At 42.8% G+C, this 23,180-nt stretch overlaps 1 protein-coding gene across 1 annotated transcript in view; it reads right to left on the bottom strand.

The window, feature by feature from the left end:
* Positions 1-655: 655 nt before the first annotated feature.
* ZNF516 (zinc finger protein 516) overlaps positions 656-23,180 on the bottom strand; it is a 56,083-nt gene continuing 33,558 nt past the window's right edge. The window contains exons 2-5 of the mRNA XM_058809949.1: positions 13,143-14,612; positions 8,188-8,292; positions 7,214-7,281; positions 656-722 (exon numbers count right to left, since the gene is read on the bottom strand). Coding sequence (XP_058665932.1) covers positions 663-722; positions 7,214-7,281; positions 8,188-8,292; positions 13,143-14,612 — 1,703 coding nt within the window. The 3' untranslated portion in view covers positions 656-662. The remainder of the gene's footprint in view (positions 723-7,213; positions 7,282-8,187; positions 8,293-13,142; positions 14,613-23,180) is intronic.

Here is a 23,180-nt window from a genome sequence, read left to right as displayed (position 1 = left end):
GGTGCGCAGTCAAGAGCGAGAGCACTAGAAATGCAAGTGGTCCCCAAACTGTAATGAAACAAACCATTGCAGAATGACGGTCTTTCTCTTTAGTCCCTTTAATCCTTCATCAAGCATTGCTTTCTCAGCACCGAATGCCACCTTTTCCCTGCACCCCCCATTCTTCCTCTCACTGTTGTTGTGTTTTTTTTTTTTAATTTGCTTTTCAGCATGACAGGCAGTGGCAGTTTCATTAATTAATACTTCTCCAGCCCTCGAATCCACTGCTGTTTTTCAAATGTATCAAACAGTCATTGTGAGCATCAGGGAGGTTTTTGTTACAGTGCTTAACTTCTTCATGCTGTCCAAATCACATAAAGTTTAATTTTTCCAGTGTCTCAAACTTCTCTTGATTAATATAGACGCCTTGTGCCGCCACGGTGCTTGCCAACTCCACTGTTTATTATCAAGGAAATAAGGAACCATGGGACTGATTAGTATGTCAATTTATATATATCTTGTGTAGCATCTTCATTTGTTTTAGGATGATTAACAGCGCAGGGGCACCCCGCTGCTGGCAGAGCCTGCTCCCAGCCCGGCGCAGCCGCTCCGGGTGCGGGCCTGGCTGGCAGGGGATGGATGCTCTGGAGCGCGGCGGCTGCCGGGGCTCCTCCGCCCGGGATCTAGGTTCCCTTCCGGAGGTGCAGCATGTGGCTGAGCTCCGCGCTGCCGTGGTCTCTGCCCTGCAAGAAGGACAACACGGGGAAAAGCTCATTCTCAGCCCTGCTCCCAGGCGCGACCCTCCGGCAAGTTCTGCCGGCATTCATTACCCTTTATTAGCATCATGCACATTCATCTCGACCCACCACGTGAGAACACTTTAGGGGTTTTGTTTTTTAATGCATCTTCACCAAGAGCAAAGCGTGTCAGGCCCATATAAAGTCCCCCATAAAGATGGACTAGAAGAAGAAGTAACAGGACCTGGCAGAGCAGCTCAGAAAAGGCTGAGAACAAGAAGGGAAAAAAGTGGCCTCCAAAAAGTGGAAATTATGAGCTAGCCAAAAGGGATTCACAACTAGATCAGTGTTTTAAAAAGGCTGAAGTTTGAGGTCACAGAGGCAGCTGAATGAAGAAAAACTGAATTCTTGTGCAGGTCTGTCAAATGGTAAGGCGGCTTTTTTCCCCCCTTGTCATCTTCCTTTTATTTTCTTAGACAATTTTCATGAATAATTACCACTTTGAAAAAAAATAGCAGGGATATTCTAAAATCAAGTGAAATTAAAGATAACATCATGAATAAGTGAGAGCCTGCAGCTCCCAAGAAAAGCTTTAAAATGACATTTAGAACATCACTATCGGAACAATGCAGTTTACAATCCTGATCCTAAAACAACATGGCAAGATTAATCTTACATAAATGCATTATCCTTAAGCTAAAGTCTTGATGAAGTGAAACAGACCATTTTAAATTAATGCAACATAAAATACAGCACCCATGTAAAATCCAAGCAAGTTTCAAGCTGTGCCTATGGCAGCCCTCGAAATAGCTAAAGAAAGCCCAGCTCTGGTTGACATAATGTATTAAGTGCATCTCTTTTGTTAATAGATTTAGAAAATTCCTAATTAAACCTGGCCCGAGATTCATGACATTTACCAGTCAAAGTTTGGTTTTAAGTCGGAAAGATTTGCAACAAAATTAAAGAAAAAAAAAGCTGCTGTACAGACTGCAGTATATTTGAAATGTAGGAAACAGTAACTGAATGAGAGATGTGATAAAACTTCCTTAGTTGGATGCTGAATTTCCCGCAGTAAACTAAGAAAGATGCTTTACATTTTTGCGCGGCTGCATCATGCCTGAGAGACACAGCCACAATTCCAGGAGGAGGCATTCATCACTGGAACGCCTCGCATCGAACCGGCTCCACGTACACGGGGGAGCACGGCAGAGCTTCACAGGGCTGGGGAGCAGGGAGGGAAGGGGAAGGGAGGGATGGCAGGCTCCTTGCCCCACTCTCCCTGGGCAGAAGCTGGAAAAGAGGTGAAATTGGAGGCCCTCTTCTGGGATGGATGGCCTGCGAGGTGGTGAAGGTGTGCCCTGCATGTCATGGACCACACAGCACAAGGGATCCAGGGGAAGGACAATCCATCCGCCCCGCACGTGCAAGGACTGGAGATGCTGTGTGGCTGGGCCCCTCTCAGGCACAGCTGTGCTCCCAGTTTCACTGGTGAACAGAACCTGAGCTTCATGTGTGCTAAAACCCACCCAGGGGCTCACCCGCCTGTACTCACACCACCCCAAGGTATGGACACATTTTGAACCAGCTGATACAGAGTTGGATTGACTTCTTCCTGAAATAATTTTTTTTTCCCTTTTAAAAACTAGGTTTTCTTCACTTTCAGTGAAAAGCAGCAGATCTTTATGTGAAACCTACAGCTTCCATGCCAAAAGCTGCTCTCATAGCAACTTCCAGGGCTTTTCCCCAGTCAACAGGAAAAAACCAGTTTGTGTGCATGTTAATATGCTGGAGACAGATCACTGCATGACATTGGAGTAAACTGCAAGGAGCACAGATAGCACTGCAGTTTGCTAGCAAGGGACAATTGTTGGGACAAGAACCAGAGCTCCAAATCCTGTATCTAAATCTCATAAAGTAACAGACGTACAGCACATGCATATTACTCAGATGCCAGTACAGCAGCCTCCATGGTTCCTTGATTGTTTGCATTATAATCTCCATATGTATGAACGAGACAAATTAGGTTGCCATTTATTTGTTCATTATCTATTATTTTGATTAATGGAATTCTTGTTCTCAGAATAACTATTTAAAAATAACATTTGCAATAATGAGGACTGAACTATTAATCATGATCTTTGGAAGAAACTCTGCAAGGAACTGGGGCAAGACATTTCATATGAACAAATGTCATAAATAGGACTTCTAACAGACAGTACGAGAATTGTGAGTGCAAGAAAACCCCAATCAGCCAAACTCAGAAACCAACAGTTTAAATAACTTTTTAATCTGGGTTATGGTTTTTTGCCTCCTCCCTTTCTCTGTAAAGTTGCTTTAGGACAAGCAGAGCCATAGTGTTGCTGGACTATAAAAACATTACAGGTAACAGATGTCCCCAGCTTTTCCCCCAAGCTCCTTTACAACACACATACAGACATGTATATAGTGTTTTCTTGATGGCTCTTTCCAACCTTTCTATCCCCCTCAGGCTTACTCCTAATTACGTGATTTCAAGTACTGAACACTGCAAGAAATATTTTTAAATACTTATAGTGGAGAAAATAAAGGTTTATGGACCCCTTAATGAAGGGTCACAGAGTAGGTACAGGACCTACTGCACACCTGTCTTTTCAGTGAATGAGGCCCAAAAACTGGGGTGTCCAGAGCTGTTTCACAAAAAAGGCTGATCTGTTTTCTGGCATGGGGAAAGCTTCACCCAGAGAATTCAGGATATGAATAATTTGGGTTTTTTCCCCTGAGCTGCAGCTTCTAATTGATTTTCTGTAAATAAAAACTGTTTTTCTGGAGAGGACAAAGGCTGGAGTTTTGGGGATTTTCCTTGTTTCACTCACACAGAAGAGGGAGAACTTGGTGTCTCTGCCTCCAGTGCTGCAAATATGGTTCACGTACATATACACTCAATTAGAGAGAGCTCTCCCTAACTGCTAACCAGGAAATCAGGCCTTTAGAAAACCCGATTTCTTGTCCCTTAAAATTTTTAGAGATTATTGATTGACACTCATGGAGCATAAACTGCATTCCTTAAGCGGGCCAGATTTTTCTAGGGCTTTAAAAACGCAGAAGGAGTCAAAACTCACGGCGTACGCGTTAGAAACTGCCACCACTGCTGTCACCACAGTGAAAAAGCAGGCTCCAGACTGACTCCTGTACCTCTGGGAATTGGGCTTCTGGCTGCAGCATCAGGCAGTGCCTCTGAAATGACCCCACGCTTTAGGAGAGCCTTGCTCTGAGACACACACACACACACGTGGTTGCAGGGCCCCTTCTGAAGGGGAGCCAGCTTTTGTCTTGCCATGTACGTGCAATTGGAGTGTACTCCCTGAATCCATGCCTGCTAAATCATGTCTCTGAATGTTGCTTAAGAGTATTCCAAATTAAGATACATATTCATTGTGGATAAGCAAGTTTAATTATGTATATACTGAGATATTAAGCATTTGTAAAAATATTCAGAATATTCAATATGTTTAATATGGCAGCTTTTCAAGAGAATCTGTGACTTAGCACAGATTGTATTGACTTGGGGTATGTAATGAGCATTTTTTGTCCTTTAGAAAAAGAAGAGTAGGAAATAATCCAAAGTTCATGGGAAATTAATTTTATGTAAAAATGTCATTTGGTTGGGTTTTTTGTTTAAAGCATTCAGGTAGAAATAAGAAACCACAATAAATAATGTTATGAATGAACATCTTATTTCCTACATTTCATTTATTTCATTGGTGCTGGTAACAAAGCATGAAACACAGCCCAGTGCTAATAGTAGCAAAACTTGTGTGCTGTTTGATCTTTTTTTACACACTCCTATAGGTAACCTCCTTTTCACAGATGCTGAACACCTGCACCTTCTGTTGGTGGTTCACTACCCTAAAACAGGGTTCTTATTTAGACACCTAAATATAGATTTAGCTGGTTCATTTTTGAAAAAGCCTGGCAGTAGAAGCTATTTTTCACACACAGAATTAGAATTATTCTGTGATAAAACTACTATTCAACGTGGCAGTGCTGTAAGCTACCATGCTGGGGGATTTTAAAAGCCCTCCCTAACATTGTTTCCTGAAGGAAACCTTTAGAGATGATCTGGCTGCCTAGAGAAGGGAATGGCAGAACCATGAAATACTAATGTTAATACTTTTACTTTTTAGCAAACTACTCAGGGGAAGCTATTTTACCTGTGAGGTGGAAACATTATGTAAAGTGAATAATTTCCACTTGACATCAAAAAACCCCCTCTTCCCTTCTCAAACTACCATATAGGTAACTATTGTTTCTTGCTCAGAGCACGTGCATGGCACTTTTGTAACTTGAACTGACTTTACACCCTAAACTCTCATGAATAGATCTGTCCCCAATTAAGAAATGAAATGAAGACATGGAGTGACAACGTCTAAAGTGGGAAATGGTAATGTTAAGGGAATGCTGCAGGCGCTGTTCTCACTGAGAGCTCATTTCTGTGCTTCTAAAGGCCCCCACAGCTGCCTGTGGAAATGAGAGCATTCCCTCCGTAACGCCCAGGAACTGTGCAGGTGGAGGCTGCTGGGGCAGCACAATGCCTGCCTGCCACGAGAGCCAGCGAAACAGCAGACAACTGAACAATCCCCCGACACAGACACTGACAAATTGAGACAAAGGTTGGTACCGAGGAGCAAACACCACAAAAGAAAGGGAACGATCTCCTGCAGGAGTGATCACACCGCATCTTCTATGGAAGAAATACCGACTGGCATGAGATGAAGCCATTGAAGAAGGCAACCCCTACTCAGTGCTCTGCTGTACTGAGAGATGATGTGATTTCATCAAATGCTTCGAAGGCAGACTGGCAGATAGAGAGAGCAAGCTACCTTTGCCATGGAAGAAGCTAGTCAATAAATTCTGGCATGACAACAGTTTACAAAGGCAAGATTACGAGTCAATTGATTGTGCGGCAATATAACCCAAATTACAAAGAGAGCCCAGATGTGGTCTGAGCTGACACATTTCTATTTGGATATATATGGCCATTCCAGAATATTTTGGAAATGTAGTTCCAAATTTGACCTTATATTGTCCTCTAGAAGAAAGCCTTCAGAATGTGATCTCAACTACACATGCGGAGAGAAAACCATGAGCATGAAAAGATGAAAAAGCATCTTGCAAGATGCTTAGGTTTACTAAATCTCTGTTACTAAACTGATGAGAACCAAAGGCTAGCTGAGTGAGGTGGCAGAGTTGCAGTGTTTCACTCTGTTACATTGACTGTGTCTGTGTCCCTGTTACTCAGAGATGTGTCCCTGCACAGTTTTATCCAATAAGCATCATAAGGCAGACACTGCAACGTAACTTTGCAGCTACTGTCCCTCAAAAGCATAGCAAATATTGCCCATAACAACAACTGAAGTGCTATGCCATCTTGGAGACTTTATGATAATTGCTGGCCACTTCTATGGCTTGGTGTCCATCCAGACACTCCTATGACAGAGGCTCGCTTCTCCATGCAGCCTTTGGGCCAGAAAGATGCAAGGGCACAGAGGAGGTGCCAAGAGTCTTCATGAAGGGTGCAGCACATGAACTAGGCAGTGCAGTGGTGCCCAGTGAGAATGCTTGCTGAGCAAGGAGAAACCAATTCCTGAACTTTATCAGGTTGGGAGTAGCATGGAGATGCATTTTCTAAGTATGGCTAAAAACATCTGCAACAGTTTAGTAACAGACAGGAGGACAGGGGCTACTATAGTGAAAATTCAACTAAGAATGAGGATGAAAGGAAAAGTGAGTTATGCTGGAAGTAGTTTCACAATGGAAGGGCAGTGCCCATGAGAAGGTGTGCTCTGAAACAAACCTGCCAAGCTGGAAACTGAATGGGAAGGTCCAGGTTATGACACTATTCTCCAACGACATAAGATACACAAAAAAATGTTGTGTTTCAGTTTAATGATTTTTCAGTTTAATGGTTTTCTATATAACAGCTTTGTCAGGTATAATTCAGAGCTCTGAGAAGTGTTTGTTAAACAGGAAACTGTATACTACTAGAAACAGGAAAGCACACTAACAGAGTCTATGGAAACTGGTGGGTGAGAGCTTTTCAAGTCATATACTGGGTATCAGGGTGCAAATACTCTTCAGAAAAATAGAGACTAAACATTAGTTGTCTTGTTGCAGCAGAAAATGTGTTAATTGTAAAAGCAAATTTCCAGGAATTCTTTATGTGCTATCTCACTATTACACGTCAATGCACATTACAGAGTTACCCATCCCACCCAGTCCCCAAGTAAGCCAGTAACATGTTTATTTAAACACTGACTACCTGCTTTAAAATTAACTGACTCTCTATATATCAGGTTCTGATAAAATGCTTTAAAAATTTAAGAGCTAAAAATTAAGCAATACCATTATTATTTATACACATTATAAAACAGTCAGTGCCTTAGTGATGAGTATCACTGTGCAATATTTTCCCAGCTACCACATTAAAAACCAAACACCCAATTAATTGTAAAACATACTTGTTTTGGGGCATCTGCAGAGGTGGTGTGAACTTCAGTACCTCGGAGTCCATTAGACTCAAACACCACTGTGGGAACAAGGGGGCTTGTTAACAGATGAACATTCAAGCTTCGTTAGTGTGTGTACATTATTTGAGACCATTACAGATTAACCACGTTCAAAAAAAGACACCAGCTCCTAGCCTGTGGCCGGAAAATACCAATTTACCGTAACACTTACTGTAAGAGAGTGTGCTAATGGCAGCCTAGGGCCACTGCCCTTTTTAATTCAGACTTCAGCGCTGAAGAAAGCAATCACTGACAACATTAATTATCAGTGTATGTGTAAAAGGACTCTCTTCTTGCATTACTTACCATTTGGCTTCTGTCATATTGCATCAGACTGGCTTATGTATGCATCATTCACACTTTTGAGGAGGAAACCTGCTACTCTCACTGTCTCATGCAATGCTCAGGAGGGCTCAGGACAATGGTAGCTTCAGCGTCCTCCAGCCTCAACCACAGACCGTGGCAGGTTAAAAAAGGCTGGCAGGGACTTCCCATTTTAGGGCTAACCAGGCTGAGGGAAAATCTCGTTTCCCACAAAAATGTTCCCATCAACAGCAACGATGAGGCAAAACAAAGCCTTATGTTGTGCTGAAAGGGGTACTTTGATTTCAATTTGTGCTGGTGGCAACAGAATTCATTAGCATATTCATTTCTGAGTACCCTACTCTCTAATTAAAATAAAACATTTGCAAACAGACATCTTAAATGCATTGCAATTTTATGGAGTTTGGGCAAGGATTAGGTAAGCAATATTTGGAGAACAAGAGCAATAGTCATAAAAATAAAAAACATGTCTATTAGATTTAGGTACTGGAATTACTTAGGCTAACATGGTACGTGAAATGTAATTCTTGGCATTTTGTTAGCTGAATCTGAAAGCAGGCAAGTGAGAAATGGAAAAAGCAATAGCGAGTGTGAAAAGATACCTGTGTGGGACCTCTGATGAGTCCTGAGGTGGCTGGGTTGGGTAAAGCATTTTCCACATTCTCTGCAGACACAGTCTCCTTGGCGTGTTTGTGTCCTGAGCATCCCTGTAGTCAGGAGAGAGGGAGGAAAGGGGGGGGGAAGGTGGGGGGGGGGGGGGAGAGGAGAGAGGAAAGTTGAGAAGAAAACATTATGCCAGAAGAAAACATCATTAGTATGTCTAATGTGTCATTATGTGAGGCTACCTTCAGGCCCTGGATGACAACTGTCAGCCTTCATCTAGGCACTGGCTGACAGGCCAGGCACACACAGGACTGCAAGAATGCATAAATTACATTGAATTAAAAAATGCTCCCCGTGATGTGCCCGCACCAGGACTGGCATGTCAGGTGTGCGCTTTTCAGAGCAGCTGGATCCACTTCTCAGCCATCACCCAGCTTTGTCAAGCAGTACATCAGGCAAATCAAAGTGACTCCAGCGTGGCGGAGACAAGTCACATGGATAATAGGAAGTGAGTAGGACCAGAGCCCGACTGTCCCCCCCAGGCGGCAATACCTCAGAGACAAATGCAGAGCGAGCGCAGCCATCGCAGACTGATCAAACCTTTCGCCCCTGCCTACCTGCCTGCCGGTGCTGCTCTGACCCTGGACCTCTGAGGCACAGACGAAAGACATCTGTGAATGAAAGTGTCATTCCGGACATTTTGAGCTGGTAGCAGCACAGCAGCCTTCCCCCAGCCCTGGGTAAACATGTTTTCTAGGCCATTAGCATTTGTGGAAAACCGCTCAAACCTCTCCTTTTTCTCCAAAGGTCAGTTTACAGCATTTGACTTAAAGGGCTGGTCTTTGTCTTTTTGCTGCTGATCAAAAAAGACACATTTGACTTTTATTGGGCTTTTTTATTATTTAAAAAAAATGTTTGAACATCATCTTTTCTATTTTGGTAAAACACCCTCTTTGGAAGAAAAGAGTTGATGTTTCCATTTGCAACTGGAATACTCTGGCTTTTAAAGAAATTCGAGAGGGATGTCAACAGAAGCGAAGTTTCAGCTTTTCTTTCATATTCCCCCTCCTCCTCCCAGTCACAGAATTTAAATAGAATAAAATTGAGACCAAAAAAGTGGCAACAAAAAACCTCCACACAACTGAAAAATCAACTGCAGGATGCCACAAGATTAATCCAAAATATGGATGCTGCACCTGAAATTGAATGGGGAAGAAGACAGCTGCCATTTACTCTGCCAGTATGACACCAAGCATCCTGGGATGGTTTTCACCAGACCATATACTGCAAAGAAATCTCTTGCTGCAAAAAAACCTCCAAACACCACACTCACAGATTGTTTTCTTCTTTTATAATAGCACCTCCTGCAGATGGCAGCACAGTCTGCATAATACACCTGAATACCCACAAAATTAAGTTTCTGACTGTCAAATACAAGATCATGATTTAGGGAAAAATCCAGATCTGGTACACACACACAAAAAAACCCCCAAACAAACAAACAAACAAAACCCTATGGAAAAAACAACCTATCAAAAAAAATTTTAAAAATCATGTAAGTGTTCTAAACATGAATGAGAACCTTCCTGAACTGTAACAGGATGGGTTTGCCTTGTAAGGAAGGCAGGATTAAAGGTGGATTTCTGAGCTGTTAGGAGCATTTCTCCCCTCACTGCCCAGAACTGTAGCTGCAAGCTGGAAAGCAAAGCTGAGGGAAGTGTGTGGAGGAACCAGCTGTGGCCTTTGCAGGAGTGCCACGCTCACTGTGGACAGGCAGGGACTGGCAGGGCAGCTTTGTGAGGCCCAGGAGAGCTGGGTTCCTCAGGTCATGGTTCTGACACCTCTGGAAAGACATTTAATCCCTCTGTAACCCACATTTCCTTCTGTTGAAGGGGAATACAGTTATCTCAGCAGCCATCACCAATCTGACCCACCAGCCTTCATGGAAGCACCTCTCTCACCCATGAGGGAAGGTGGAGCATGCTGTTTGTAAACCAATGTACAAACACCAAGGATGAGTGGGTTAAGACTTCCACCTAGCCCCTCCCTAGCACTCACTTTATGGGAGTTATTCAATAAGCAGGTGGAAAAAAATGGACTGCTTCCAGGTGTATTTGCCATTGTTGCATTTCCCAGGTAGCACCAGAAGGCTTTAGATAGTTCAGAGGTTTGAGCCATGGGGGCGAGTCATCACTCAGGTTATCCTCTAGGTGAACAAAAGGGGGTGGATGACTGCAGGTGTTCGATAATTCATGTAAAGGAACCCCACTGTGTGAATGGGAGCTCCTGTGAAACCCATGCTCAAAGCTGGTCTCAAAGGAGCCCCGAAGAAAGAGTGCATCTGCTGCCATACCCCATCCTTTCCTAATATATTAATGGCACGAATAAAATAAATAACCTCTATTAAATGTAACAGTAAGATTCTCTCCACAGGCATTTCGTAAGACTGGGAAGAGTGAAACAAACCTAGCCTAGCACAGCAAGCTTCATGTTTGCAGCTGTATCACAGCAGTACACACAACAACTCTCTTCCAAGGACACACTGGAACAAACACAAACATCAAAGAAAGGATCCCAAAAACAAATGCAGCCACTCAAAAGGAAGTTGAATACTGCACTACCACACACTAAAATAATCTACTGTGATCCAAGATGACATCACATACCAAAAACCCCAAGGAAAGTCCATTGGGAATATTCAGCTGAGGAGAAAAGAACATGACAAACAGTATACATAATCCAGATTTTTGGATGTCCTTTATGTCATAATTGCCATATTCACATTACAGTATTAAAGCTAAATGGGATGATGCATACTGACTCAGAGGACTCAGCCTATCTAGAGCCATATGTTATTTCAGATGAAGTTCAATTACCCTCCTCTGTTTGCAGTTGGTAGGATCTCGTTCCTTTTGCCCGAAGCAGCTTTTTATTTGAGTGCTATGAAAAACAGCCGTCATGCCAATTGGTTTGGAGAAACATCAGCAACCTGGAAGTTGTATATAAAACCAAGACAAGCTACATTAAAAAAAAGGGGGTTTCAAATTCTGAAAACTTGATTGCTGTAAAACACTTGGAATGAAAGAAGACGTTTCAAAGCAGAGATGGGCACTAAATAACTTCCAGTTACAGCATCTCTAGAAATCACTGCCCAGCAAAAACATTTTGGCAATAAAATCCCTCTTTTAAAAGGCAGGTAAACAGAGACCTTTTTAAAAACCCTGCCCCTATTTTACTTTGTTCCGAAAGTCATCATGAATTTTCTGGTCCTTGCCTTCACTTAGTCATCTTCCATTTCCTAGCTTTTACTGTTTTTCTCTTATCCCTCCTAACGTGGCTGGGAGCTCACTGGATCAGTAAGATTTCTCTGAGCAGGCTGACACAATGTACTATTAAATAACATCAAGGAGGGCACCCACACGAAGGTACCCCAAGTTGGGGGTGGTACAATTAACTGGTACTTGGAGCAGGAAGTGGGCAGGGAGAAACTTTAGACAACAATCCACTGGGATGGTGAAAGCAAAGCTGACTGGACCAAAAAAACCCTAAGGAACACTGAAACTGTAGTTTCAGACATTAAGCATGTCTTCCTCTGCTTCCTTAACAAAACTCAGGAGCCTTGTGTTGGCTGCAATCATCATACAGGCCCTAAGTTTCTGTGAAATGATCTGCTCAATAAATAGCAAGATCCCTCACACCATCACCTTTGGATTGACTGAGCAGAACTGACAGTGGGGGTGGCTGAAAGGCACCACTCACTCATGGCCTATGTCAGGGAGATTCTGCCCTCCTGTCTCCTCCAAAAGACCCTTCCACCAAAACCTGACTTAACAGTCTGGGCTCCTTCAACTTGCACACCTCTTCTGGGCACCAAACCACAGCTGTCCTTAATACTACCACCTTCCAAGGGTCCTGGATTTTGTACCACTTGCAAAAGATCCATTTCACACATGCTTCTGACAAAATAGAGTGTATTATGTCAAGGAAGGACACCAGAACACTGCCCCAGAATGTGTGGTATTTTCATGACAAGTTCATTTGCATGACTTCTACAAAGAGAAGGGTATAAAAAGTAGCACAGTTTACAAGCGGTAAGAGGTGAGACTATGACTCCAATTCTCCTCCCCTACAGACACACACACATCTCATGTGTAAACAATCAGTGTGATTTTCAGTTTCTACTGAGACAAACTAATTCTGGAAGACCATCAGAAGAGTATGGTTTCAAATGCAAATACATAGGTGTATTTTTATTTATACGGCCGTTGAACTTTTTTAGTCCCCAAACTTTTAAACTGGCTATTTGCACAACTGATTTTTCGGCTTATGTGAATTACCATGCACGTGTTCAGCTCTACCTCTTTTTAATTATAATTATAAAAAAAAATCAAAAGACTAATTTGAAAAATACTTAGTAGCCTTTGATATGGACAAGGAAGATCTCAAGACTTTTGTCAAGAAAGACAAAGGACACTGACAAGCGATTATCCCTCTGTGTTGTTGGAAGACTTGTTTGCAGACAAAATTGAACAAAACCTCCAAAATAACATCACAGATAAGCCCCAGAGGATGTTTATTTTGCCTGAAGCAAAAAGATGATGATGTGTGCCAGCACCAGCGTATCAGGGGGATCTTCCTGTGACAGCACATCTGTGTAACTCTAGCCTGCTTGAAGCAAGAGGACAAAGGAACAGCAGTACTCCAGGTGGAACCAGATACATTTAACCTGCGACAGAAATGTCACACAGAGCACAAGGGGGGATGCTGCAATGTTAAGAGAGCAGTAAACAAACCTATTCAAGCCTATCCAGCAATGATAAAAACAGTGAACTTGTAATCCTAACTGTTAAAGGCAGAGGGGGAAAAAACTGGGAAACAGCATGTCATGGTTCTGAACAAAGAAGGAACAAACAAGCTATGTCCCCAGCAATGCAAGAGGTTGTTAAAATCTTACCTGTGTGATCTAGGACGGGGCTGTTGGCACCACAGGTTTGGTACAGTGAAGCAAGGTCCTTTGGAATGTATGTTTTAAAGATATTTAAAATGTCCAAATGTTTCTCATGCCCATCTGATCCCAGATCCTGTTTGCTGGAGTGTAAAGCCGGAGGAACTCCCACGGCACCAGGCTGAGGCTGCAGCACTGGACTGGCTCGTGCAACTGCTGTGCAGTTTGCCAATGTCCTCATCTCATTCCCAGCCTTGACGTGAGTCTCCCTCTGAGGCACGGACGGCTCTTCGTGTTTAGGGTACTGCTCACTCTTACACAGGGCGTGGTACTGCAGCGGGGGGGTGTATTTGGCCTTCATGGAGTCGGATGCACAGTGCTTACCTGGAGAGGCAAAACCAGTACTTCCTTGGGGAACCACATACTTCTCCACCTGCTTACTGTTGGTGGGCTGCGTGCCAGGCCTGGATATGACTGTTTGAGTAGGTGTTACGCTTCTGCCATAGCTTCCCATTTGTGTGAGTTTGGAATTTGCTTCGTATTTGCTTTTTTGTTGTGCTGCTATGCTGTACTGCTCCTGGGAATGGTTTACCTTGGGCTGTCTGTACCCATCCAGGCCTGACACACGTGAGGCACAGTGGCCGAGCGCGTGACTGTCCTTTGATGGATGCGTACTCCCAGACTTTGCAGCCATCCCGACAGAAAGGGAGCTGGCTTTGGAACCTGGCAACGCACTTGGCACTTGAGTACGTGTAAATCTGGCAATGGGCAAAGGCTGGCATTCCTTCCCACCGAGAACAGGAGGGGGTCCAGTGCGCCCACTCCTCGCCAGAAAGACCAGGTTGGTTTTAATACTCTTGAATCCATTTTGTTGAACCCACGGGGGTACCATCGAGTTACAGCTGATTTTGTGCAAAATTCTTTTGTGCATCCACAGGACTTCAGGGTAGTAGGTCTTGTGACTGCAGAAAGGACACGGGTAGACAATTAAAGCAGCCTGCAAGGATGTATTGAGATATTTATTGCATGAACTATCCCTTGTTGATTTTTCACTCAAATCAAGTGGAGCTACCTCTAGAGCTTCAGCACCTTTTTCTATCAGAGGATGCTCCCTGTGCAAGTCTAGCAAATTTTCTCTAGCACGACTAGCCTGCACTTCAAGTGACGTTTTCAAGTCCATGACCATGTCTAAAGATGTCTGGCCCATGCCAGAAGCAAAGTCAGCAATGTGACTGGAGCAAGGAAGCCCTTGGCCATGATGAAATACTGGCATCTTTATGTCTGTAGAACCATGGTATTTTGAAAAGGGTTCCTTGATGACACTCTCCAGTGCTGAGACCAGAGCAGGAATCTCTGGTTTAGATTCCCTGGCTTCATTCTCTCTGGCGTTGTGGCCTCCCAGTTTTGGGAGTTCATCCAACTGAGATGTTATCATTGGGGTTTCCTCTTCGGGGAAGTTGCAGTGGTATGGCTTTCCATCTGAATGGGAGAAACAAAAAAACATTATTGTCATTTTACGCAGAAAGGAGCCCAAAAGACAAAGAAGAACTCAAGATAGAAGAGGACAAACTTTGGCATTACTATGGTAATGATGTGCTACAGACCAAATGTACCATATGAGCAAGAAAATCTTGAAATAAGACGCAACAGTTCAATTTACTTTTAAAGATTACTGTGTAGTCTGGATAAGCTCTCTAGTACTGGGTGTTCATGACATTTTGAAGAAAAAACAATTCAATAACAAAACCATGTTAAAATTCTGGGACTGTGAGAAAAATAAACAAATCTGCAAACATTTAATGCTTTAACAAAAGCAAAGATAATGGAGCCAGATAAAACTGACCTAGTTAAAGGTCTGTCAGCGCTTCCATTACAAGCCCCTATTTTCAAAGGGTTTATAACTCAGCAATAAAAATTGGCTCCACACGGAAACCAACCATATAAGCAGGTACAGCATACAGAATAAACTGCCCACTTAAGGAAGACTTTTGCAGTGGCCAAGTATAACAGATGAGTTGTAGAGGACGTAAACTTTGAATTTTCTGTCCTTTAGTTTAAAGCAGGTATTTTTCTTCTGGTTTCTTTAATATTTTTTTTCTCTATAACATACATTTATGTTTGAGTCAACTTTAGGAAAACTTTGTGACGGCTCAATCCACAGGAAGATAAGAACCCAACATTTCAGCCATTTAGATTACAGAATTCAAAACGCACTTTTAATTCTCCTCATTTTCTTTTTCGCTTCTCCAGAGTAAATTTATCCACCTAACATATGTCCTGGAAAGGGAGCATACTGGCCAGTAATTAAAACTGTTTAGGGTGAAAAAGTAGGAGTTGTTTTGCTGGGAGTGTGGCTACAGCTGCCTGCTCTCCCAATGCTGACCTCTGAGAGCCACTGATGAAGCCAATGAATCCCTTTAAATCAGTTCACAGATCAATTCACAGAGATTTTCACCACAGCAGTAATGCTTACTGCACTGAATCCATTTAGCATGTAACTGAATTGAATCATCTGACAAACTTTCAGTTTCAATTAACACGCAGTTAATGAGCCACTGCCAGGCAAGTATAAGGAGACTGTGCTCCATCTAAAATGTCACCAGTCCAAAGTGATCACACATCCATAGGAGGGGTGAGAAGGGCAAAGGAGTGAACTGCTCTAGAGCTGCAGATCCTCTCACATCAGCTCAGGAAAGCCAGCCCTTCAGAGAAGCGAGCGCTGTTCATTAGAGCAGGGCACTGCCACGGGCAATATTCCGCAATGGAAGAGCCACGCTATTGGCTGGAGCTGCTCTGCACATGGAGTCTACTTATCCTCACCTTCAATTCAAGCAAAAACATTCTTAAGCTTTTGTTTAATTCGAGGTAATTAGGTTAAAAATAACCCATAGGTTTGCAGCCTCACAGGGCTGAATGCTCACTCTGCTAAGATCATTTTCCTTTCAAACTCTCCAAGGGAGTATAGGCAGGGGGAGAAAATCCCCCCAGCTCAGAAATTTGTTTTTCCCGTGTTGCAGGCGACAAGGTTTTGGAAAAGCACATGCCCAGCACCACTAGCCAAATTTACAGTTTGAAACAAAGACACTGCATGCAGCAGTGAAATCTGATACTGCACATCTGTGTTGTTTTCCAAGTATATCTGTCAAAGCTCAAAATACTTGTGCTCTTAAATACGATTTTAAGGCTTCTCTTTATGATCAGAGGGAGTGGCTGCTTTGATCATTGTAGTAAATAATAAAGCAAAGCAAAAACAAATCCTTTGGTTGCAGCAGTACTCAGCGGAGAGAGAACCAACCTGCTGGGTATACTGGGCAGAGGAGGGAGGTGGAAGACCACTGCCAGCCCCATTCCAGGGATTACACAAATGGGAGGCTCTTGGTCCACCTCTGCAGCTGTGATGAAGCTGGGCATCAGCAGTATGATATCTGCAACTCCCAGGTTGCTCTGGGTACCACAGACATTGCTGCATACTTTCTTGCTTGGTCAAAATCTATGTACCAAGCTCTTTCAGCAAGGAGGACAAGTCAGACCGTGGGAGGTGTCACATCTCAGATCTGGGCTTGGTCTTTAGGTCTGGGCTGCTCAGTTTAGGTCTGTACCTGGGGAGGGGAGGAGGAGAAAGCAGAGAGACAGCCCACAGTCCCATGTGCTCCCATAAAGCCTGGGACTGTAAATTTTGAGGTGGATGCAGACCTTTTTGCCCTATTTCCTAGTGCATCCATCTATGAAAAAAAGATTTTTTCAGGTGGAAAATGTAACACAGAGCAGGAAAACGATGAAGACATTTCTGAGGTGTATAGGTCTGCAATTGCCCCAATGCTGTCAGTGCATTAGATGAAAATTTGTAAGCTATTACAAAACACAACCATAAGCTTCTAACATCTCCTCCTAGTGTCTTGCTAGACTCAATTCCTCTGATGTCTCACAAGAACAGTAATGAACATACCAGGAACAATTTTACAGCTTAGATCAGGAGGCTCAATAGCAGTATTTGTGCTAACTGCTTTTTTTTCAAGCTGTACTTAAAAGAAGAAAAAAAGGACAAACAAACCAACAACAACAAATGAACGAACAAACAAAACCCCAAACAAACAAAAACCCCACGTCCATACCCTACTTCCCAAGATTTGGACAGAAAAAAATTTTCACCTGCAGGCTAACCCAGGCTTCCTTCTCAGTACAAACACAGCCTATGCTCTTCCCTAGTCCCATGCTGCCCTCCACCAGGGATCCAACACTACACATCTCAACACCCAGGCTGCCTCATCCATCCTTCCCATCATGGCAGGGGGTCCAGGCTGGGCAGTGAGCAGGTAACAAGAGCCAGGTGGAAGAGGGGATGCAGGCAAGAGCATGGAAAGATGGTAAGCATAAGTCTTTTTAGAAAAATGGATTAAATTTATTTCTGCCTGCTCCCAGCTACTTGCCCCACTGAAAAGGGGTACTAATAATCCTTTTAAATCACTGGTATAAAATATTGTTCCATGCAGGCATTACTGTCACCAGAAACTTTTGAAATTTTATTATGGCCAGGTCAAAGCAAAAAGCCATGAATGAGATGCCTTCTGCTTGATCTCCAGGGACTATAACTCACACTCCCCATTGAAAGAGTTCTTGGCTAAGCATGCTCTCACTTTCATCCTACAATTTCCACTATCTCCTTACATTTTGTCACAATTCCTTTGTTTCTTACCCCAAACAGCTGTTTTTATCTGTTGTACTTTAGAGTGAGAAAGGTCCTTTTACTACAGGAGAAGTGTTCCAGTCTTTCTGTATCACAGGTACCTGGGCAACAGCTAAAGCATAGGAATTTTCCAAGGTGCCTTGCTAGGAGATGGCTGCTGATGCCAGCACCAGTTTCACTGCAGCTTCAAGTACCAACAGCATCACAGGCCACAGGGAAAGCAAAGCAGGAGAGTGCAAAACACTTAACTACACGAAACCCATAGTCTAGAAACACAAGAATATTCAGGGATTTGAGCAGTTCCTCAGAAATACACCTAATGCCCTCACCCATTTACTCACACACAGAGATAAAAGCAACTCCCCTTCTCCCCACACACATATTCTTCTCTCTTCTCCCCCTCACATGCATAAACTCCACTTGTTTTCTTCCCAGCACTGTTTCTCCACAAAACAGAACTTCAGAATGGGCTGCACAGCTGTTTTAATTCACGAGGCTTCCTATAAAGTAAACCAGGCTACAAGGCTGAGGACAATGAAATCGTGATTTCTATTCAGAAGAGCAGAACTGGCTAGAAATTGGCCCCTTTTCTGGCTAGTGTTACAGCAGTAGGAGTCTGAGGAAAAGGAACAGATGTGGTGTGTTTGATTTTCAGTAAACATTTGATAGTGATTTGCACTTTGAGATGAATACTGTGACTTGATTTGAAAACTGACTGCAAATAAATCATGATAAAAGCAAAGGGATAACATAGGAAGAAGGTGCAATATTGCAAAGACCTGTATTTGGTCCTATTTCACTTGGTATTTTCTTTAATGTTCCAGAAGAGATTCTAGACAGCATGCTAACTTAAATATCCAGGAAATATTGCATTTGGAGGAGCTGCAAAAATAATGGGGACAAGGAAATAATGCACAGGGACTCAGAGAGAATAGAAATGCAGTCTGAAAATAATCAAATGGGATTCATTCTGGGGAAGAAAAGCAGGCTAAGACAAGTGAAGGGAAATGATCCAAAAAAATCCATGCAGTGGGAAGGCAAAATCCAGGAAGAAGCAATGTTGAAAATAACTGATGTTACAACAGACAGCAAGTTAAATATGAGTGTACTAGATTAAGTTCTTCAGAGCTTAGTTTTCAGAGATAAAAGCACACATTATAAAAACAAAAATAAAATTATCTCTCTGAAGAAGACACAATGGCAATGCAGGTCACACTGGGTTTTGAATATAGAAAATGTATGAAAAGCATATATAAAAAATCTATATAAATATATACAGACAATAATAATGGGCACTATGCAAAAGTCCACAGTAAGCACAATACAGTGGGACCCAGCAGGGGGAAAAAGGCAAAAAGCAGTTTTGCCACAGAAAATTCAGGTGATTTTTATTCTGTGAAAGGAAGGTTCAACAAAAACAGTCCATGCCCCTAGAATATCTGTGCAGATCTGCAAATACAGCTAAGTCAGGAGGAGTTCAGAGAACTGCCACAGAAAAGTAACCCCCCCAGAAAATAAACACTAAGAGTTTCCCCACATGGCTGAGGGAAGACAGAAGGGTGACAGGCCAATGTCTGCAGCCTCCCCAGGAGCTCAAACTCCAGAATTATGTCATCCTGAGCACTGGAGTCTATCAACAACCATCAGATACACTTGCACGCAGAAAAACTCATGATTAACAGAAATACAGAAATAAAAAAATTATTACATATTTGCAGCTTGAGGAATAAATGTCAAGGGAAGAGGTGAAACACCACTTGGACTGTAAAACTTGCATGGACAAAAACATGGACTATCAACACATAAAAATCCATCTTTTTCATAGGGAGGCAGAAAGCATGAGTTACTCCTCCCCTTTGCTCTCTCAATACAGCAAAGCAAAACCTTGCATTAGCCAGCACCCACACACAGTAACTGCTTCACAGAGATATACCAAAAAACTATATGCCTTCCTTTCATATTAATTCCAAACACACTTAGTCCTCCAAGAAGGGCCTCTTGGAGCATTCAACAGTGAGCCCATGACACTCCTTAGCAGCAGGTTTATCCTGTGAGCCTAGCTCAGCCGTTCAAAGAGACCCAGTGTCTGTTTTTCAGAGGGGGATTTGTCTTAGCTGAGCCACGCCCCCTGTTCTAGCTAGTTTTATACCCCACACACTGCCCACCCTTTTCCCTGCTTTCTGATCCAGTTTTGCCACTCAGAGGATCCCACATGGTGGCAACCGTGGGCATGAGGTGAGAGCCAACTCCTACAAACCCTCTCAGGTTTTCTTACAGCACAAGGCCACGTGCCACAATGACACACTGGGAAAATAAAGTTATGCTGTTTTGATAGGAGATGCAGCTTCTCATCTGCAAAGCTCCTCTTGCTTTACACACTGTTAGATGTTTTGAGGGGCTCCTACATGAGCTCCCGAACAATTCAGAGGAAGATCAAGGACTAGACTGGGGCACTCAGCACCACAATCAGCTAATATCCCTGCTTTCTCTCCAATGAATTTTAGAATTGGTGGTGAGGGCTTTTGGCTGAGGTTTGAGGTTTTTAACAGGGCAGAAGCCCAGCACAGCTCTTGATGCTGACTGACACATATGGTTTGTCAGTCAGACAGCACATCCTGTCCCACAGAGGTTTCCCTTCAGCTACACGGGTGGGGAAATGGAGTAATGCTGTCCCATACCACAGGCCAGGAGCACATGGAAAGCAAGTCCCAGGTGCCCCGAGAAGTCCTGCCTTCATCAATGCTTCTGGTTTATATTACACTGTTTTTTCTTATTACTTTAGAGTATTTTTTCTCTTATTTTTGTTGTGGCTAGTTGTTGGGGAGTTACTTTTACAGTTCCACAAAATCAGCTATACATTTCTAGCAACCCTATACATCCTTAGCAAATAAACCCAGGCCAAAGGTTTACCAACCAGAAGTAGCAGCCCTTTGGTACAGTTTGCACGGTCTCCCTATTTTCCTTTTCTATATCTAAATTTTAATGATTTCCCACTGACTTTTTAAATTCAAAGCCAGCAATTTCAAGCAAAGCATCCTGATGGGAACTCCTTACTTTCTATCAAGTATTTACTGGGGAAGGATGATGCCACATGATGCCACAAGTAGAGAGATAAGAGCTGCTGCTTTGTTCTGGTTTTCTTGAGGGAGGGGGGGGGAGAAGGATGGGATGGAATTGGGCCCAGAGTAGAAAAACAATTATCTGGTGAAAAAAAAATTTAAATTTTTTTAGGCACTGTCCTGGTTTTGGCCGGGACAGGGTTAATTTTTTGTAAAAACTGGAAGAGGCATGGCCAGGACCTTAATGCTATTCGATACCACCTCGGGTCACTGCTGAGTGGAGGGGAAAGGGACACACTCTCTCACTGCTTAGGAGAAGGGAGAAAACTGGAGACCAGACAAGTGCTGTATTTGTTTGTTGCTGGTTTCTTTTTTTTTTTGTGTAAATAGTTTCTTTGTCTTATACCTCCTATCATTAATATTGTTTCTGTTTAGTTTTTTATCTCATTTCTGTTCCCAGCAAATTGCTCATCTCAATCTGTGTTTTTTGCTTTTGCATTTCCAATACGAGGGAGAGAAGGAAGTGACCAGCAGCATGATGTTAGTGGGAGTTCCAAACTGAAGAACAGTATTCCTAAAGCACAGCAGGCACCCTAGAGTAACAAAATTTCACATTTTTTACACCATTTACTTCCCAAACAGTACTACTGCTGTTGTCACAATGATTATATGACTAACAGTGTCTCTAATTCAAATTTTTTATGACCATGCTATTTTTCAGTTTATTTTTCTCTTCTTTTTTTTTTTCAGGATTCCCTTTATAGAACAACAATGTACTGATTTATTTCAAAATCCTTTTTCCTGCATTTCACTAACTTTACCCTCTGCAATTTCTCACTTTAGCTGCAAGTTACTTTTTACCCTCGCTGTCACATGCATCGTCCTTCCAAACTCAGAGAGTGCAAACAGCTGAAGGACCCCATTGCATTGTTCATTTCCTTTCCCCTGCAGAACTGGGGGACACTGCAGGGGACAAAAGCAGGACAGGCCAGCCGAGCCCACCACTTCCAGTGCTTCCCAGTCTCCATTTAACTAATCTCTCCAGCATTGTCCAGCAGGACACCTGCTGCTTATGAAAACAAAACCCACAGAGCGCTTACAATCCAGACAGCAAAAAACGTGAATAGGTGACCATCAGACTTAATAAAGTTTGTTCAGTTCTGGACTGCACATGTTGAGATTTCAGATTATTAGTGTTATTAACATCAGAAATACTGCATTGGTTTTGCATTTCAGAAAGAATCTGAAATGTCACCAAATTGAGTGGAAAAAAGCACAAAAATTTTAGTTGATTACATTTGAAACTTAACCTTTTTAGATGAGTGAAATCTGACTCTGAGAACACTAACAGTACAGCACACAAAAGACCCCTCTCTACAAGGTATTCCCTAGCTCAGTAAAATTACAAATTCCTCCACACAGCAGAAATGCTTCAGAGTTATATCACACTTCAAGATCACTTTTTTTTTTTTTTTCTCAAAAGAAAAGGGAGGTCTGAAAGCATCCACACAGCTACAGATGCAAATGCCAGCAAGGTTATTGGAATTCCAAGCATAATCAAGAGACTAGGCACCAACAAAGACACTAAGAAACTAGGCTGAAAAGGGTATCAGGTCCAAAATCTCTCAGACTGAAGTACACATTGTTAGGTACTGGAAAAACAAGCCTGAAAATTCACAGTGAACTTTTTCTCTCCAGCTACAATGTTTTCTTTAAGACTATTTGGCTTAGTTGTTATCTAGGGGACTGATGCTACAAGGCTCCCAAACATCAAGTGGCTGAACCAGCAGCTCTATGTGCAAATTATTCCAATATCCTCTTGCACAGTACCTTTTCATCACCCTCAGCTTTGCACCAGTGCACATCAGGCGCAAACACAAACCGTCTTCCAGGGCAGATGCTTTGGGATCTGTCTCCCAGGTATCAGCCCTTCCAGATGCAACACAAACATGGGGCTTATGGAAGGAAAGCATCCACAGCAGGGCACTTAATGAAGTGAAAGTGCAAATGTGGGCAAAATGGCTGCTGCTGGCAGTGTGCCACAGACAACATTTTCAGTGTTCATCACATTTCTCTGCACCTCCTCAGTGACATTTTTTGGGAAGTCATTCTATACATGGTACACAGAAATTCCGTGCAGTGGCAGAGCTAGTCGTGACTTATCAGTCTTTTCACCCATGTATTTCTCACAGAGGTCTGTGAGCATATTCTCTGCCCAGCAGCAGCCAAGAAGCCTCACAAAATAACACATACTAATCTGCAGGTGAAGCTGTAGCTCCTGTTATCTCAGCCTTTCTAAGTGCC

Source organism: Ammospiza caudacuta, chromosome 1, assembly GCF_027887145.1.
Source record: "Ammospiza caudacuta isolate bAmmCau1 chromosome 1, bAmmCau1.pri, whole genome shotgun sequence".
NCBI lineage: Eukaryota > Metazoa > Chordata > Aves > Passeriformes > Passerellidae > Ammospiza > Ammospiza caudacuta.
Note: the sequence above shows the minus strand (reverse complement) of the source record. Positions and strands in the feature narration are given on the sequence as shown.